Genomic DNA, 19,532 nt, shown 5'->3' on the forward strand with positions numbered 1-19,532 from the left:
AGCGCGGCGGGCGCTTCGATTATTCGAGTTCGGCAACGTCTGCTATTTGATAGCTGCCGCGAAAGACACATAACTACTGTCCTCGTAAAAAAAAAAAATGCAGATACTTTTTTTTTTTTTTCAGTTTTTCTATTGCGTGGATTGTGGTATTTAAGGAACGACCGTTTAGGTTCGTTTAGCAGACATTAAACGTCACGCGACGTTATGGCGTCAAGCCGTGATGTCACGTGATACCGTACCAGAGGCAACACATGATGTCACAGAAGCCGGCGTGTCATGTTGTCAGACGTCGCGATCCTAACAACTAAACGTAAAATTTTTGAAAAAAGAAAAACAAATTTCAGCTTTTTCACTCTGGTGAAGAAGGAAGACCAGCGGAGCTGTACAATGGAAAGTAATGGCCGGCCGCAAGTCGGCAAGCCAGAGTTGAAAGGCTGCCGCCATCTATGAGCGACGGCGGCAACCATATACGTGGCTTGCCGCCGTCGCTCATAGATGGCGGTAGGTGTCCAGAGTTCGGTGTCTTCATTTATTTGCGGGGGACACTATCATGGGGAAACTAGCCTTTAACTGCTCCGTTGTAAAAAGATACAGTGCGATTTATTTTTTTGGGGGGCCCACAGAGGGAGCAAAGTGCTCTCTACGAGATGTCGACGATGTTGTAGAGGGCGTTGAAGAGGCGATGCCTTTCGCCGCAGACTCCCATGTAGTCGTCCAGGTTGAGATCTATCACGGCCAGCCCGTTGCGGAAGTGGTGGTTCACGGCTTCGGACTGGGTCAGGGGAGAGAAACAAAAGACACCACGGTTCGTGTAAAATACACGGTCCGTAAAGCCGCGGTCGTATACTGCAAATACAACATCCAGAAGAAAAATTTGCAGACATTCTCTAAGGCGTGTCCGCAGATATTTCTGCCATCATGTCTGTAGAGAAACTCCGTGTCCTTTGTATGATGTATAACTGCCGATTCAAAGAACAATTTCAGTAAACAAACAAAAAGAATGTGATTTCGCTGATGTCAAGGAGACCACGTCAGAGTTGGCCATAGGCGTCGGAACTCTTCGGGAGGTACAGGGCGGGGGGAGCGAGCGAGAGTTTCCTCCTTCCCCTCCCCTGTATTGCTTACATTAAATTTTTCAACTCCTTGGGGGGAGGGGGATATCGTCGTCCCCTTGCCCTCCTTGTTCCGGATGCCACCGAGAGTGGAGATGCCGATTTTGAACCATAGAATACCAAACGCGGCCACTCTCTGACGTCATGCCGCTGCGGTGGCGCTGCTGTCGGCACTGCGCAGGCGCAGACGTTTCATAATTGGTTTCCGCGCACGGCAAACGCGGGCTTGTTCGTAAACTGCGTGTTTTGTTTCGTTTTTGTTTTTTTCTTTTAGGGGAAAGGGGGGGGGGGGGGGAGTTGGCATATCGGGCTTGTTTGTAAACTGTGTGTTTTTTTTTTGTTTTTTTTTTATTGGGGGGGGGGGGAGAGGGGGGGAGTTGGCATGTAAACTAGATTTTACGATTTCGGTGTGTATACCTATACACAAACTCATCTCTGTTACGTCACGGCGCGGTGGTGGCGCGTCAGGCGCACTTCCGGTCTTGGGCTGTGGGCGGAAGCCCCCATGTGAGTCGTGTATTCCCACGTTGTTTTAAAAGGAACCAGACAAAAACCTGCCTTCTCGTCAAAACGCCGCGACTGGGGCTGTACCAAAATAATCGAGAAAAGTTTGAAGGTCAGTTTTCATGTGCTGGGTTCGTCCGAGAACGTGGATATGTGCCATGAAAAGGGAAAACCAGACGCCGTCGGACCCCGATTGCTTGGGCGGGAAGCAATTTGGGTTGGATTCACTGAATCTTGAAATATCGTCACTTCCAGTCAACGTTACTAGAACCACTCAGTTGGGAAACTACCATAGAGACTGCTCTAAAAAGTGGCCCCGATCTGTCCTCCAGAACCGAGCTAATGGCGAACACAACGCCGGCATTTCTCCCGCAGCGGCCACTCGAGGAACTGCACGTTACTTATATTTTGGCGCCGAAACAGATACAGCGGAAGAGGTTACAGGGGTGCCACCCCCGTCTCCCCAGCGGACGCGCCGCGTCTTGCGACCGAAGTTAAAATGCACCTAGGTCGGGACGCGCTACCTGAAAGCACCGCTGAGGCATGGTTGTATAAAAACAATATTAATTGTTCCGCAAAACCTTGCAAACTAAAGATTATAAAAACATCCCGCGCCCTTCATTTTGTACTAATCTCCAGAAACTTTCACACAAATAGAGCCTTTCCGTTTGTTTTTACGCAAAAACATGCTTTCTAAAAGCTCAATGTGACCACAGTATACAAACAAATGATAAAGAGTGGCGCTGTTGTCGTATTTAGCTCGGTCTCGGTGGACGCCAGCGGCCCAGGTTTCGACGGCGAGTTTCCCAACTGAGTGTTCTAGTAACGTTGCTTCCAGTATAGGCGAAAGCATCGTTTTGCCATCGCCATACTAAGATTAAATATAGAATGTAAGTTTTACCGTCACTCATGCTCGTTTTGTCTCCCCTTTATTTTTTTACTATTTGCAGGCTGAAATGTTTTATTAATTTTTCGTCACCCATACCGGATATGCCTACCATGGTGGAAGCAAAAAGGTCTATACAGCCAGTTCTCAGCATTTTTCTCGGCGCTACAGAGGTACGCTTAGCAAAATGCCTTTCGCGACGACGTCACCAGGTGGACGTTCAGCTAAGACAACTAAACACGTGCTATATACCTATTCAACACGTAGAACAAGATACACCCTTTAAATTAGGAACGTGACAGGAAAATATCCGAATAAGCAGAGTATCTGGAGGCGCTGTTCGCTTACGATCGAGCTGAGGGCCCTGGACGAGAAGACGAGGTAGCAACCCTGGGCGTCCCTGTAGACGCTGCAGGCCGAAGGCTGTAGGGGTGGGTCCTCGACTGTCATGTCGGGAACCTTGAGGCACAGCTGCAGAGTATATAAGGACACTCTATAGACCAGCATGCTGTTTACAAACAAGGTAGCCCACACCAGGTGTGCGAGCGTAGGAACGAGATTCGTGTGAGGTGAACCGTTTGAGCACGCGCCGCGTCGAAGGCAGCGCCACCGCAGCGGCATGACGTCACAGCCTGCTTCTTGCTTCGTGCTTGGTTCCTACCGACCTATGCCGCAATCCCAACTGGCCGCGGAGCATTGATGAGATGGGCGGGACCCGACGCCTATGCGGATCGCAACTTCGTCTGCTTCTTTTGCAGGGATTGTGGTGCCGTCAGAACGGCGACCTCTGATTGGCTGTGACTGAAGGATAGGGGATAGGCCTCAAAGCAAGCTGCCTCGAGGTCTACCCACTATCCTTCAATCAGAGTCGATCAGAGCTCGCCGTTCTGACGGCACCACAACCCCCCGCAAAAGAAGCAGATGAACTTGCGCTCTTCATACTGTTCTCTCTGTTCCGCGTTCCGTTAACATAGCCAGAACATCTTACCCTCCATCGGAAGCGCCGTTCACTCTATTTAGCCCGTGGAAGTTTTTAAAATTTAAGCGTATTAAGGACCCGGAGAACTCCGTACATCCAAGGAAAAAAAATGAAGGTGAAATATATGGCATGAGCAACCTTATTGCTTGAGACACGAAATAGGGCTTACCTTTTGTCCTGCCCGGTGGCGTGATTGTTATGTTCAGCAGCGCCCTTTTTCACAGTAGCTATGCGCCGAGAAACTGAGGGAGAGGGTAGACCTAAAGCTAGCCGCCTTTGTCTCCACTGCACTCGTCGAATGAGTTTGAATGCGAAAACCAAACGGCCAGACGCCGGCGTTCCGCGTCCTAACGCGTTCGTCGAGTGCAGTGGAGAAGAAGGCTGCCACCAATCCTTCGAACCAGAACTCGGCAGTCTGACATCCCCACGTGTTTTCGCTCCTTCTCTCTCTCAATTTCCTGACGCATACACTTCAGATCATATTGCTACTTTTTTTTTCTTCTTCTATGGTATCATTTGTCTTTTAGTTCTCGGCAGTTGATTTGTCAAGGAATATGACTACTTGCAAAGTTAGCTCGCCCACAAACGACGCAAGCTGGTTGCTGTTGCTGCAGGGGAACAATGAAGTCTGAAGGAGGAAGATACTTTCGATGCTCCAGGTGAATTTTGTGTGTCTGGGACTCGTAAAATATTGAAAAACCTAAAGTTCAAACTTCAAATGCATTTTTCTCAGTTTCGCTTTTCGGCAGGAAATGTTGTACCAGGAAATGTATCACTCTTCCTGGTACAATGTATCACTTTTCCTGGTTTTGAAAGCGTAAAGATTTTATTCAGGGGTGTCTTGGGCAAAAATTTCCCGAGTAACAAGTATACTCATAATATGAAAAAGCTCACTCGTTGATGTTGAAAACTTACAATCTTAAACACAAATATTTATGAAAATCTTTTGTACTTTTTGACTGTTATTGTTCTTTCCCTCTAGAACTGCATTTTCGGCAATTAATTCTTAACTTTAACTTGCATTATGGGTATTGTAAATTACATTAAAACAAAGATGTTGTGGATTGCAATCATTTTCTTTTTTAACACATTTCCTAATGAAGTTATTTTGTTCCCGGAGCTCGGTAAATGTAGTATATGTATTAGAATTGGTCTGTAAAGCTGGATCTTCAAATGTCATCATTCCCAATAGGAATATATTAACCCTGAACATATGAATCAATCAATCACAGCCATGTGCCCAAGAAATCACGACCACCGATGCCGGATAGGGTTTTAAATGGGATCTTTTGCGCGGCAACTTCATCTTCCTAAGTAACGAGACAAAGTATACACCGGAAGTTCCGCCAGACAAGATGGCGAAACTTACGGAATACAAACCTGGGTGTAGGCGACCCTCGACGGCGGCTGCTGGATTTTCTGCCTCAAGCACGAGGATGCACGTTCCTGTTGGCCGGATGGCGCGGTGTAGTGGAGGGGGCCCAGGCTCAGCGTCATTACGGACCTCGCCAGAACAGACAGCGGTTTCCTTTCGAGCCACTGGTACCACGGATCCTGCATCGCGCGTCAATCGCGCTGTTTCGACTAAAAAACGATATCGACACACACAGAAGACTTTTGGTATACAAACAACAGAAAGTAATGCTCGCCATATATGCTTCCCGCTAAAAGTGCTGAATGTATTATTTATTTCGAAAGTGCACGCCACCTACTGGCAACTGCACCAATTGTACGAGTCCGCCATTGTTGGAATAGGTATACTGGAGCATTTCCTGTGAGCCCATGGTGGTCAGACTCGGTTTTGACATGCGTTTGCATGCTTGCAGGCGTCTATACTCCGATGTTTCGGGAAGGGTTAATTCCTATTTGCAAAGGGTTTTTGCTTGGAAGCGACACCTGCCGACAAAATCTTCCAACACACTATGGCAATATATATATATATATATATATATATATAAGTAGCAACCAATCAATTTGTTTAAATTGCACTTTTGGCGATCTAACTTTCAACTGATAAAATATATAATCTTAAGCGGCGGTTATCGTGGTCGTAGGCGATAACATCTACGGTATAGGCATATATACAGGACTGATTATATACTTGTCGCCTTACCAAAGTCGCCCTATCGAAAGGACAAGTAGCATACGCTGTGCTGGGAGTGTGAGTCCAGATGATTACATTCTTAAACGACCTGCAAAAGAAAAACAAAACATTCCCGCTGGACAATTTGTATTTTGCTGCAGTTGAACCATTAAAAGAAAATATGGAAGTTTTATTTTTATTTTTTTGAACAACCTTTGTTTATAGGAACGAACGATATTAAGCAACCAAACTCCGTTTCAGAGTAGAAAGTTTTAGTAGAGATCGTTCCCATATACGTCTGATAACAACGTAGAGTTTTAGAGAACCGTTTTTGCACGTCCAATGAGGTACGATGGGCCCTCCGGTATGAACTGCGTGCAACTGCATGAAAATCGCGCATGCGCAGTTCGTACCGGCCAGCCCATTGTACCGCATCGGACGTGCAAGAACGGTTCCCTAAAACGCTCCAACGATACCCGCTGACGGTACGACGTATGCGTAAATGACGTAGGCGGAGTATCGGATATCGTTATCGGAGTTATCGGAATGATCTATATAAGAGAGGTTTAGTAGATCGTTCCCATGACTCCGATAACGATACCCGATACTCCGCCACCGCCTCCCTTGCGCATACATAGTATCGTTATCGGGGCTATCGGAGGTATCGGAACGATCTACTAAAACTCTCTATTAAAACGCCCCATTAAGCCCGACCGCAGCCAACGCTACGCAATCCGATATGGAGCCAATCAGGCAGCAGCAAAAGTGCATCGTCACGGTGGTCGTCGTCATTGTGCGTTTGCTATATCACCGGCTAGACCAATCACGCGCAGAGAAAAAATCGGGTTTACGCCGCGTTCATTGTTCGATTGGTTTAGCCGCTGATAGCGAACACAAAAAACAGCCATGACGATGCATTTTCGACACTGCCTAATTGCCTCCATGCGGAGCGCGAGTTCATCTGCTTCTTTGCAGGGGTTGTGAGGATGTCAGAAAGCATAGCTCTTATGGGCTAATTGAAAAAAGTAGTGGGGTAAACATCAAGGCGTCTAGCATTGAGGTCTACCCACTATCCTTTGAATCAGAGCCAATCAAAGCTCGGCATCGTTTTGACGTCACGTTTCAATCCAGACGCATCCACGCTAGAAATTCCGTTAGATGTTAGTCGCCACATGGTACGGCTCCTAAAACAAGGCTGAAATCGATCGGAAGTCATATTTTTCAGATTATCTAAACAGGAGCCAACACTGCCTGTGTTAAAGGGGTACTCCACCGTTTTTTTCATGGTCTCCGATTTGCTTGAAATTTTGCTAAACTAACCAACAAACATTGCTAAAATAGTATCCCAAATATTAGGTCAAAATATTGTTTTTTCGCGAAGTTATTGAATTTACAGTTTTGGTCTTCACCATGTTTTTCAAACTGAAAGTCTCTACTGGCAACAACAACAAAGTGACGGCAGTGGAAGGCAGGGATTAACTTTTTGGACTACAGAAGTTGTTCCCAACGGATTTGAAGCAGTTTCTTGATGTCAAATGAGTGCTTTGGAAGCTCGCTCCCGTATCCGCACTCCAGCACGGGACAAATGATTGGCAAATTCTATTTTTAGACTACTTGCTCGACTGGCAAGCCTGCCTGCCACTGACGTCACGACACTGAAAAGTGCGCGAATATTTGAATATTGGTTTTTGCACCATTTTCATTTGCCGATTTCACAATACCTATTATGAATTTCGCGATGCTAAATAGCATACCGGAAAGGCTAAAGGCCGGGGAGTAAGAAAATATAGTTAGTTGAGGTAGCTCAAAAAATCGGTGGAGTACCCCTTTAACGAGAGCAGAGTTGCTACAGCTTCGCTCAGTTTACCTGCACCTCCTGCGTCGGTGCAGAAAAGCGTAGGGCTGTGTACTTTCGGTCGTATCTGAATACACATACCGGAAGCACAGTGCCTTACACTTTTCTGCAGCGGCGCAGGAAGTGCGTGTAAATCGAACAAAGCCACTGGTGGGAAGTTCTTGGAAGCTAGGGCCTCCCGTGGGTGTGAGTGGACTCAGTGGACAGTGTTTTAATCCAGACGCATCCACGCTAAAAACTCCAAACGATGTCAGTCGCCGTATGGGTTTGCTCCAATGCTAAAATCTATCCAAGCCATTTTTTTTTTTTTTTTTCAGATTCTCCAAGCAGTAAAGACAACTGCGTGTACGTGTTACAGAGAGCAGAAAAGCAATACTGGGGAGACTCATCAGAAAGGGCTTCCTGCGGCAACATTGCTACTTTATTATTCCGTAACCAGCAAAACGTTCGGAAGATTTCTCACCTGAAGTAAGGGGCGTACTTGAGAAACGCCACGTCCTCGATAGCGTCGTCAGAAATAACCACGCTTACTTCGACATCAAAGGCATCGAGGCAGCCGTGCAGTTTCTGCCAAATAACGTGTATAGTTAGACGCAAGATCCTCATAAAAGGACATCAAACATACAGATTGCAGTAACCGCACTACAACATTAACAAATCGCCAATTATCATTTTGTGGAATGCAGTGATGTTTAATGCACAATTTAACATTACTTGAGCGGTGATTCTGGCGTACCTCAGTTTCTTTAGCATAGGTTGAAGCCGGAAAGTATTATTACCCCGTAAATGCGATAGTTTAATCTATTTTTCACAATATTATTTATATAACAGATATCACTGCAGTGTAACCTACCCTACTGAAAAACCTAGTATAACTTTTCGCTATCTGGATTAAGGAAAGAGAAATATATCTGAATTCTATATCTGTATATTAGGTTTTCAGAAATTATTACTTTGTCTGGAATCTGGATTTCAGGTTTCCAAAAACAATTCCATTTAAACTTCAAGTTCCCTAATCTAGATAGCGAAAAGTTATCCTGGGTTAATCGGTAGGGATAGCGAGCGATTTTTCAAAATTTTCAATTGGAAAAATGATTCTTGACGACACCCACGAATGCATGGGACTGAATGGCGTCACCTACCGGGAACGGGTCTCATTTTAACATTGAAACTTTTTTTTAGACACATTACTGATAATGTTTGAATACGATAATGGTTAGTTTTGAAACATTTGCATCCGGCCTGGACGGCTATAGTTTGAGTAGAGACTGAACGTTCGGCGATGCGCAGATTGTATATACCGGGTGTTTTTGCGAAGACTTTCAGAAATCCTAAAAATTAGGGCGTTTGAAAAAAGAAGAAACTGTCTTCGGGAACAAACTACCAGCCACGGCGGACGTCAGGGATTGCGAAAAACATACTAATTAGCCAGCTAATTAATTAAAATTTGTTCATTAACTTTTTAATCAGGGGAAATAGACATATGGTTCCAATTAGAAAGTTGCTGAGCGTTATTGAAAACCACTAAATCAGTCGTTTTCAGAAAGACTTTGAGCGCGTGAGAAGCGTAGTAGTGCACTAAAGTTACCGCTCTTTGAGCAGGTACAAAGCTAGCGGTTGCGATAAGGCGCCCGCGCGATTTTTCCGTCTCTTATCTAGCCCCAGCCTTGTACCTGCTCCACGAGTGGTAACTTTAGTACAATACTACGCTTCTCACGCGCCGAAATTCTTTTTGAAAATGACTGATTTAGTGGTTTTCGATAACGCTCAGCAACTTTCTAATTGGAACCATATGTCTATTTCCCCTAATTAAAAAGTTAATTAACAAATTTTAATCAATTAGTTGGCTAATTACTATGTTTTTGGCAATTCCTGACGTCCGCCGTGGCTGGTAGTTTGTTCCCGAAGAAAGTTTTTTCTTTTTTTGACGCTTTAATTTTTAGGATTTTTGAAAGTCTTCGCAGAAACACCCGGTATATATATATATATATATATATATATATATATATATATATAACGGGCATGGTGGCGGGAGGCCGAAGGCGTGGGTATAAAACTGAGAAGAAAAAAACCCTTAGTGAAAACAGCAACAACGGACGATTTAATCTTCGACGTTTCGGCCGGAGTCCGGCCTTCGTCAGGATTCCTGAACGTTGTTCGTCCGTTGTTGCTGTTTTCACTAAGGGTTTTTTTCTTCTCAGTTTTATATATATATATATATATATATATATATATATATATATATATATATATATATATATATATATATATATATATATATATATATATATATATGCGTGTGTGTGTATTTATATATTTCTTTTCTTTCTTCTTTTCAGGAAAACGCTTACAGAGTGATTCCAACTTACGATGAGAAAGGCGTGGAAGGCAGCGGCCACCATGTCGGGCGGATGGAAGAGAACCCCCTCGGTACCGATCTCCCGCGACAGTTTGCGCAGGCTGCGGCAGAGTCGAACGAGCGTCAGGTTGCTCGAACCCCGCGCCGAGAAGGCGTCGAAGCCGTCTTCAAGTGCCCCCGGTCCACCGACTCCGAGGAAGATTCTCACCCAAGGGTAGGCCCGGCGTCGCTCTGCCATCTGCTTGAGCCGTTCTGCGGGTGACGATCGGTCAACGAACGTGGTGGCCGAATGCGATAGAAAGGGCGATCTACGGGCTGGATCGCACATTTGCGTTTGAGTGAAGGCCCGTTCGCACACTTGCGTTGGCTAACCGACCGAGTTCTTGTGATCTCTTCAGACGAGAAAAACCACTGGCACGCTGGCGCCATCTATGAGGTGGGCCTGGAACTGTATTTCAGTAGAGCGAAGGTTTTGCGAAATTGGCGAGATCGAAGGCACCCACTAAAACCTTGACAAAACATTGTCAACGTTTCGTCAACCCCCCCCCCCCCACCCCCCACCCCCCCCCCCCCCCCCCAAAAAAAAAGGAAAAAAAAAGGTGCGCGAAAAAAGTATATATACGAAAATGCCAAATGTTCTACCCGATATCTGGCACCAGCGTGTTCTCTAGTCGTAAGAGATGGACAGCAATAGACCCTTTCCGAAATTCAGTGCCATCTGGTGGTTTGTAAAGCAGTTTAGGTTTTGCCATGTCAATGGCGGAAATGAACTTGTATCGGCACCGTGACTTTCGCAAGACAACGGCACGCGAGGAATTGTTCAGTGTGAGTTTTTTCTCCATCACTTTCAATTCGATGGTGACCAAGAACCTGCATTCAGAACAAAGCTCCAACCCACTCAGATGCCTCGAGTGATTTGTATACACCAAGGTGCCTTAAAGCCGATTGTGTGCCGCCCACAGATTGACTGAACCTGAGTTATTAGAAATAAACGCTTACATAGCTCTCGTGTTTCATTCCTACGTCGCGTCGTACTGACCCCCCGAATGTACAGGCCTCGCAAGATCCGCTTAGGAGCATCTTCAACGTCTTCCTTTATCTGTCACTAGAAGGCCGTCATTGGTATGGCACAGATTCCGTTCCACAGATGATGATAGTGATCAAAGTGGCCAGACTGAATTTCGGAAAGGAGTGTGAGAACCAGCCTAGAGACTGACTGCGTTGCAATTGCTTGTGACTGCTTACGACAGAATAACACAGTGGCGCCACCTGTCGGGATGACCTGGAACACATCTTATCCGTTTATATTTCCTGGACTAGACTGAAGATTTTGCAGTAACTCCGAGATCAAAGGTACGCACGATATGTAAGAAATGGTCGCTTATAATATTATCAAAAATATTTAAATATGTGATTCTGCAATAAGAAAATTGGTTACATATGCAGACCGGACGCGTGGACAGAGACTTCCCGATAGATGGCGCCAGTGAGTTATATCGTCGTAGGCGGTCGGTCGCAAAGCAGTGGGTGACACTCAAGACTGGTTCGATCGTGGCCTTCATTTGTTTCTTTAAGGCTGCGGTCCCACGGCAGCCATCTTGAACAAGGCGTTAGTTCAACCAATAGATGGCGACACGCACCTGTGGGGTGGCCAAAACATTGGTTCACGGTGGGATGGCTCGAGCACCATCACGTTCCCCTCGTGGCCTTGCTCGCGCCGTGGCCAGCTGAGCTCAGCTGGTTCAAGTAGCGTGGCCCATCAAACGGATGTATGCGAGAATGTCAGGCTGGGTATAAATGCGGTTCGGCGGTTGTCACGGGTTTTCGAAATAAATCTTACCAAGAAGGAATCACTTGTTGATTGACGTATCAATATTATATCATTGAAAACTTCTTCTGCGGGAATGCACGCTCAGTAGACTCAATCTTCCAAAATACCAGTGGAAGCGGACGTCAAGTGAACTGCTTCGCGATTTACAGTACTTACCTCACCATTATAATGACGACTAAAAAGTGACGTCACAAAGTATTGTGTTTCACGGGATCCGTAAGATGTTGCGAAGGTTGTTACATTATAGTTCCCAGAAAACGAACGCCGTTCCAATATTTTTGGAAGTACCGACACACATAATGTTGTAAGTACAGCTTAGGAGGAATATGATGAAAACCATCAGAATAAATAGGAAGACGTTTATTTGCAATGAAGAGGCTACGAATGAACGGCGTTTAGCGACGGCAAGTTATGAGCGTTCGGGAATTTATAAGTTCACGTGATTGCTAACTATGGACATGCGGACAATGAAGACCTGTTTTGTCGGGAGATAAAGTAGCGGTGATGACCTGATATCGGACGACTCGTGGCAGACGAACAAGCAAGTTTCTTTTCAGCGAATGGTAAGCGTCCAGTATCAAGCACAGCACGTGGCTACCGACGTTGTCGACTTTTCGAACGTTTACGCTTTTAACAAAAGTGCTGGCACCTGGACTAACTTTGTGGAAAGACTCGAAGTCATCCTCGAGTCCAGCGCTATCATAAACAGTAATTTAAAACGATCCATTATTCGGTCAGTGGGTGGCGAAACGTATCCGCATCTGCGGAGCCATTGTCGATGCGTACTCTAATACCCCTGTTACACGGGCACACTTAACCGCGGTTAACTCAGCTTAACTGCTGTTGCGCGGCACCACAGACACCGCACTATACTATCGAACAGCTATTTCAGAAGAAGTGAAGAGCGCGCGCGCACTGCTTTGATGGGTGCTCAAGATGCTCAAGCGCACGTTCGCCCGTAGCTTTGACTGCATAGCCGCAGAATGTTGTCCGTAAATATTGTGCGCTGACTGTGGCTTAGCGTAACTGCAGTTAAGTGTGCCCGTGTAACAAGGGTATTAGTGGTTGGAAGTTTAAGGGCTGTTTATACTCCGACGTTGAGCGCAGTGAACGCAGCGTAGCACAGAACGCTCGCCTTCCATAGGCCGGCGACCAGGAACTTGATATCTGCGACCAATGAGTATCAGTGTGCGCTGCGCTACGCTGCGCCAATCGACGTTACGTTGAAGTATAAACGTATACCTTTACACGATGCCTGCCAGTGCCACGACGTCCAAACGCGTCATTGACGTTCTACGCTCTGTTTTTCCTACTTTTACCCTACCGAAAACACTTTTCTCTGATAACGCTCCAAATCTTGCTTCAAATAAAATAAACAAGTATTGAACAAAAGAAGAAAACCGGCATCAGGCATCACCTTTAAGGCCTGTTCACACATACAGCGGAGCGCTAAGTTAGCGCTACGTGAGCGCTCCAAGGAGCGCTCATGTGGCGCTTCCTGGCGCGTGACTTAGTTCTAACACAACGCGCGATTAGCGCTTCTGTAGCGCTTTGTTAGCGCTCCAGTAGCGCCTTGTTAGCGCTCCAGTAGTGCCTTGTTAGTGCTCCAGTAGCGCGTTGTTAGCGCTCCAGTAGCGCCTTGTTAGCGCTTCAGTAGCGCCTCTTGTACCGCGGTGCTGCGAATTAGCGCGTGCACTGCGGTTCCGGTTCCTGTGCTTGGGTGTGAATCAGCAGCACCATGGCGGACATGTGAGATGCTGAAATAGAAATGCGACCAATGCTCTTACATACGCGATTGGTGCATATGTGTGTGGACGGCTTAACGCCCAGAAGAGCCTTCTGCGTGCGCGAAATCTTTCGTCACCGAGATACCGACAGGTACCTATAGTCGGTTACAAGTCAAGAAGGTAGGAGAAGCTCCTCCCACAAGTGGGATGCGCCCGTTTCAAATCTCTCCGCAGTCGAAAGAAGAGTTCACTGGAAACGCTCCTTGTTCCGCTTCAATGGATTCCCACTTGTCTCCGATCCCACTTTTTAAGAAAGAGACCTTTGTATTCATCGGAGAGGGAACCGAGCCCCTGAAAGCAGCCTTTGTATCCATCGGGGAGGAAGCTAATCCCCGAAAGTCGTATTTGTTTCCGTCGGTGGGGGAGAACTCTAATCTCCCTCTCGTGGCTTCCACAATGCAAAGTCAAAGTCGAAAGATAAAGCAAATATGTACAGAAAGGCAAGACCCTCCTCGCGCGTTGTCCGCGACGTCACGGAAACGGTGGGACGCTATTGGATGCGGAGGTGGCGGAGGGATATCTGATTCCCTTTGAGGGGCATTTGCCGCTACCTTCTTAACCTGTAACTGACTATAGTGAACCTTGTTCCTAGGCTGAGGGACCGAGACACAGAGCTCATTCGAAGGCGGTCATTTTTAACTGCGTGTCTTTGAAACCAGGGTCACGCATATCGAATAGAAAGCGATGAGGTCGTACCCAATCAATTAGTCGCTCAAAGTTCATGACTCTGGGTCGCCTGCCCGACCCTTTGCTTGGAGAGCGGCTGTTTTGCTTCCTCTTCTTTCAATGCCAAAGGAAAAACAACAACAAAGGAATCGCCGTGCACGCGCTGTTCCGCAGCAGCTAGCACGGCACAAGGAGCGTGCATGAGAGCGCTAACAGAGCGCTTCTGTAGCGCTAACAGAGCGCTAACAGAGCGCTACTGAAGCGCTAACCCATGCGCTACATCACGCGCTAGGAAGCGCTACATGAGCGCTCCTTGGAGCGCTCACGTAGCGCTAACTTAGCGCTCCGCTGCATGTGTGAACCGGCCTTTAGTGTACCATACCATCCTCCAACTAACGGGCAAGCAAAACAGATGGTGTGCGAAACGAAGAAAGCCCTCTTGAAGCTTACGGAAGGAACGCTTCAGTGAAGAATCGCCAGGTTTTTGTTCCAGCAACACGCGACGGTCTCATCTTACACGGTAAAAACACCCGCCGAAGCAATGTTCGGCGGACGAAGAGCCACACCCCTCGATCTCATGGTACTATGGCCTACGAACTAAGATCGAGAGATTCCCAAATCGGGAGTAATGGCAGTTTATTCGGTCGGACAACTCGTCTACCTGAGGAATTTCAGCGGAAGTCGCGCTGAGTGGAAAAGGCTCTTTATTAATTGACCAGAAGGTGTCATCCCTCTTAATACGTTGGATATCAATGCCCTTCAGTGTAAATATAAAGAAATCACAAAACCCTCTTTGTGTATTGTGTAACTGCCCTTGTATTTGGTAGTAGAAGCTATAGTGGTGATTTGGACCTTTCACGCCAGGCTCATTTTTCTTATTTTTCGCCTCGTACTCCTTTGCGGTTTCACCAGGGTTCAAGAATATTTTGCAACGGGGACACTTTACGTCAGCGAAGCCATTTGTTCCAAGCAGTCAATCAGGGAGTGCTGCTAGAAATCCGTCTCTCATATTAACGAATAAGCCACACTTCTACACAGTAAAGTTTTCCTGTTCCAAATAAGTTGTAAAGCAGCATCCTCATTGATTCTACCATATTCTATTGCGGGTGAAGAAAGGTCTTTGGGTACACGATACTTGAAACAAGTCTAGCAATGTACGTTGTGGTTCGACATCCACTAATGTCTTCGTCCTTATAGAGCCCCATCATTTAATCATTTCCTCGTCACCTCATATTGCTCTTCATCAACAGTAAGTACAATAGGCTACCGCTTTATTACAATCCAAGAATTAAAAAATTGAGTCGTTCAGTATTCAATATGTTTATCGTTTATATAATGCTATTAAGTTACATTACCTCGAGACGATCGACGCCCATCGTCGATCTTCAAATACTTCTACCTGTATATAAATTAGACGCACAAAAAGGGTGTGTGTGTGGGGGGGGGGGGGGGGGGGGGGGGGGGGGGAATTGGTGGCCGAGTGCATGGTCTCTACTCTGTTTCACTTTATGATGTACCGCAGTAAAAGGTACAAGCGCGAGCTCCTTGCTCTAGGGCACATCTCTGCGACACAAGCTCTCGTATGTTAAGAGCAGCTACCAACGCTATGAGCTCGCGCTTCTAGCCTTCTCTGAGGTACAACATAAGGTGAAACGGAGTATAGCGCACGCCAGCTCGGTGCACGTGGAGCGAAAGCTCGCACTGCAGCACCCACCCCGCCCCTGCCCGTTTTGATCTGGAAGAGCATCGTACCGGCGTGCGGTCGTGTATCACTACTGCGTGGTGCACGTTAAAGACCCCAGGTTTGCGGTTGTACCGCACTGGCTAAATTGTTCATCTATAGCTGAGACACCAGACGCCCACTAAGGCAGACTAACTTCCGGCTCTATAAACATACCCGGAACAATTTGCAATTCGATGCACAATCGCAAAGAACACAGCATGACGCCTCTTTTCTTTGGATCGTATTTTTTTAAACCAGCGCAAGCTCGCGCGTTCTTTCTTTTGAGACGGTAAGAACGGTTGCACATAAAACCTGCGTTTTTCCTACCCGGCTGCTTCCTTCTCTCATTATGTGTAGTTGGTTATAACTAAATAAGGTATAATAATAGTGTATTATTCATATTTAGTTTCAGTGTCAGTCAGGGGAAAGGAGATTTGAGGGAAGTAGAGCCAATAAATGAGCTGCGCTTAGAGTATCGGCACTCTCTTCCCCAACAGTGTTGTGAACGCCGCCATTTTCGTGCTTGAGCAGAGCAAGCGCAACTGCCGATCGTCATGATTCAAAAGTGCGACATTTTCAGCATTATATTCGGTGTTAGGAAGCTCATGTAATGTTGCTTTGCTTTGTCGCAAACTGTTTAAAGTGGAGGACGGAAAAGCGTTTCTTGTGATTTCAGATAAAGCTTCAAATAACTGGCAACCATGATTTTAAGCCAAAATATGGCCAAGTGTCGCTACTCTCAAGCGTAGCTTATTTAATGACACAATCCATGCTCTTGTTCAAGATAGGCTTGTAATATCTGGAGGGGCCATGACGTAAACCCCGTGGATTCTTCAAGCCACTACCTTTTGACACCTGCCTCTTCCTCATTGTTCCCGCTTGTGCCAGTAAATTAGCTACGGTTCAGAGTAACGACACTTGGCCATATTGTGGCCTAAAATCATGGTCGCCAGTTATCTGAAGCTTTATCTAAGATCACAGGAAACGCTTTTCCGTCCTCCTAAAATGTTTAGACAACCCGCGACAGAGCATTGCATATTGCATCAGCTTCCTTGCACCGCATCTAACGCTGAGGAAGTCGTACTTTTGGATCATGACGATCGGCAGTAGCGTTTGCTCTGAACAAGACCGAAAATGGCGGCGCCCAGAACAATTTTGGGGAACGGAGTGCCGACACCTTAGAGCTCATTTAGTGACTCTAGGCATGAAGTGAACTCGGGTGTATTCTTTTCCTCTTCGTCTTTATTGTTTATTGATTTAAACCATACGGAATAATGAACACATTATATCACGCTACGCTTGTGTAACTATTTGTCTTAGATTTATTAACCTGACCCAGTACTTAAACCATTCATTTATCGATAGTAAATCTTCCAATATATTTTTTTTAATGTGAAGGTAAAAAGACACGGAGATTGATGATGATACAGACGCCAACGCCGCCCTCGGAAATTTTTTGAACATTAGAATTCAGCAGTTTGTCTGCCATCCGCCAGGTAGCGCAACAAGACGCCCAAACAGTTCTTAATTGTTTTTAAGATTAGCTAAGCACTACACCTATTAAAAAACCAAAGCAATATCATTCTGAGAATCTAATACATCGCAATGTATATCTATTCCAAACAATAAATGTTATTAGATGCCAATAAATCTGTTTGATGTCCAAAAAAGGTATGCATCAAAAACAGGTAAGTTTGAAGGGCTCCTGGAGCGTTATGACTTTGAAAATGAAAAAAAGGCCATCGTCCACCTCTTGGGCAACTATTGTAGCTCTAAATGTTATAAAAGATTTTATCATAGTTTAATTATTTCCTCAGCGGCATTCGAAGTACCATGACTCGAAGCACAAAAAGTGCTACGTTTGATATAAAATATCTAAACAAAAAAATTTTACACAACATTAAATTTTTTTCTGCATATTATCAATTATAAGCACTACACCTGTAGCTAATTTCATTGTCCTAGCTCTTGTCATTAAAAAGATATTTGTGCTGAAAAATGGCAATTTTAGGGCAATATTTGGAAGGATGAAAAAAACAAAGTAGTGGACATACCAAAAAAGTGTATCGTTACATTCTGCTCCGACATCATCTTAACAAAACTGCTCTATTGGAAGCGTGTTATCTTTAATGGATCGTTCATAAAACATGAACTAGCGGAGCAAGTGAGGGTCCGCGCCATCATATTCGCAACGCCACAAACGCGCATGAACAGTAAACACCAACACACACATAATATCAAATGAAAGAGGATTGCATTGCCTTTTGAATGACATCAATCCCAAAAAACAGTATTTAAAAGGAGATGAGTAATGACCTGCCAAAAAGTACCTAAACTGCCACATTCAGTGGGACCGTGGCCTTAACGAATACCAGACACTGAGTATCGGCCAATCCCCTCCTTGGGTATGGGCCAACAACTTTAAGGACAACAGCACCGTCGGCTGCAACTGAAATAGAGCACCTTTTTCGGTGGCAGTCGGCACGACGCCCGTTCCGTCCTTGGTGAGATCCAAGCAGCAGAAGACTACGACAGTGCACAGTTCTAAGGGAAGATGGTGCACGGAATACCTGTCGTCTCTGGCCTCGTAGAAGCACCAGATCGGTTTACGGGGCAGGTCTGCGGAACGAATAAACAAATAATTATTTTTTTTTACACAGAGGACTTTTGTCATTCGGGCAAAACTGCAGTAGAAAAAAAAAAACAAAAAAAAAACGTTGCATGCATCGTTTATGACAAAGCGAAACCGGCAAAAAACCATAATACAAATTAATCTCTATTTGTCGACTGATGAAAACTGACTTTCTGGTCACCTCGAAAAAGATACTTCACCAAGGCAAAGAAAAATAACAGATATTATAACACTTGAGCTTCAGCAATAGAAACGAAACGAAACAATTAAACATAACACGCAAAAAAAAAGCCCTAAACGCTAATAAAAAGGATATAAAAAATGTACGTTGACATTCCTAAGCAACAAATATTCCTGGCGTCATAAAACCTTATAATTGACAAGAAGACGTAATGAATTTAAATGTGCTGCATTAATTACGTCGATGCCGTAGCCCTTTAATTGGTACGCGGTCTTAACGGCGTTGTCAAAAGCACGTTCCTATAAAGCCCTACGATGTGGATCACCCGTGATAACACGACGTAAACTCTCTATACTCACGGGCAGACCAGGAAGCGACTACGGCATCTCGTTCACCGGGTACACCATGAAGTGTTCCATTGACGACGTCTCTGACCTCGGTCAAGTTCTCGGTGGACTCTGGCTTCATTGTGGCCGGATGCCAGGCTCTCCTCGTCTGCAGCCTCTCGACCAATTTTTGGAACCGCGACTCGGACGTGACAGCGGTTCTGTTGGGTCGCAGTTCGCTTTCTGCGAAATTCGGCCACAAAACATAAGATTTGTGGAATAACGCCAGCGAGCACACGGTAACACGGTGGCTCGCCGAATCTCTAAGAATGATAAAAGCAAATGACTATAAAACGGCGATGGCAAAGGAACGTGCAAGGTGCCATTTCTATCTTTCTCGCTTCATCCTTCATGCGCACGAGTGCAAGCCAAAGTTCGATGTTTGCTGAACCTTCTCTTTATCCTTTTAAAGTTTTGTAGATAACATACACATATACGTCGTTCTAAAATTGTGACGATTCAGTATGTGTAAACCGTATAACTATTGTGTAAAGCAGTGCCACAGGGTTTAAGTTCTATTAAAATTTTCGTCTCCGAGAGAAAAGAAA

The 19,532-nt window shown here is 45.5% G+C and overlaps 1 protein-coding gene across 1 annotated transcript; it reads right to left on the reverse strand.

Annotated features, from left to right (window-relative positions):
- Nucleotides 1–640: 640 nt before the first annotated feature.
- On the reverse strand, nt 641–19,066 carry LOC121046829. Its single transcript, XM_040501505.1, has 8 exons — nt 18,958–19,066; nt 18,249–18,404; nt 9,789–10,030; nt 7,883–7,986; nt 5,595–5,673; nt 4,862–5,035; nt 2,851–2,973; nt 641–772 (listed from the first exon to the last, which is right to left on the reverse strand). The coding sequence occupies exons 1-8, from the start codon at nt 19,064–19,066 to the stop codon at nt 641–643; spliced, it is 1,119 nt and encodes a 372-aa protein (XP_040357439.1).
- Nucleotides 19,067–19,532: the final 466 nt, after the last annotated feature.

The sequence above is a fragment of the Ixodes scapularis genome, unplaced genomic scaffold, assembly GCF_016920785.2.
Source record: "Ixodes scapularis isolate PalLabHiFi unplaced genomic scaffold, ASM1692078v2 PGA_scaffold10__122_contigs__length_95168666, whole genome shotgun sequence".
In the NCBI taxonomy this organism is placed as follows: domain Eukaryota; kingdom Metazoa; phylum Arthropoda; class Arachnida; order Ixodida; family Ixodidae; genus Ixodes; species Ixodes scapularis.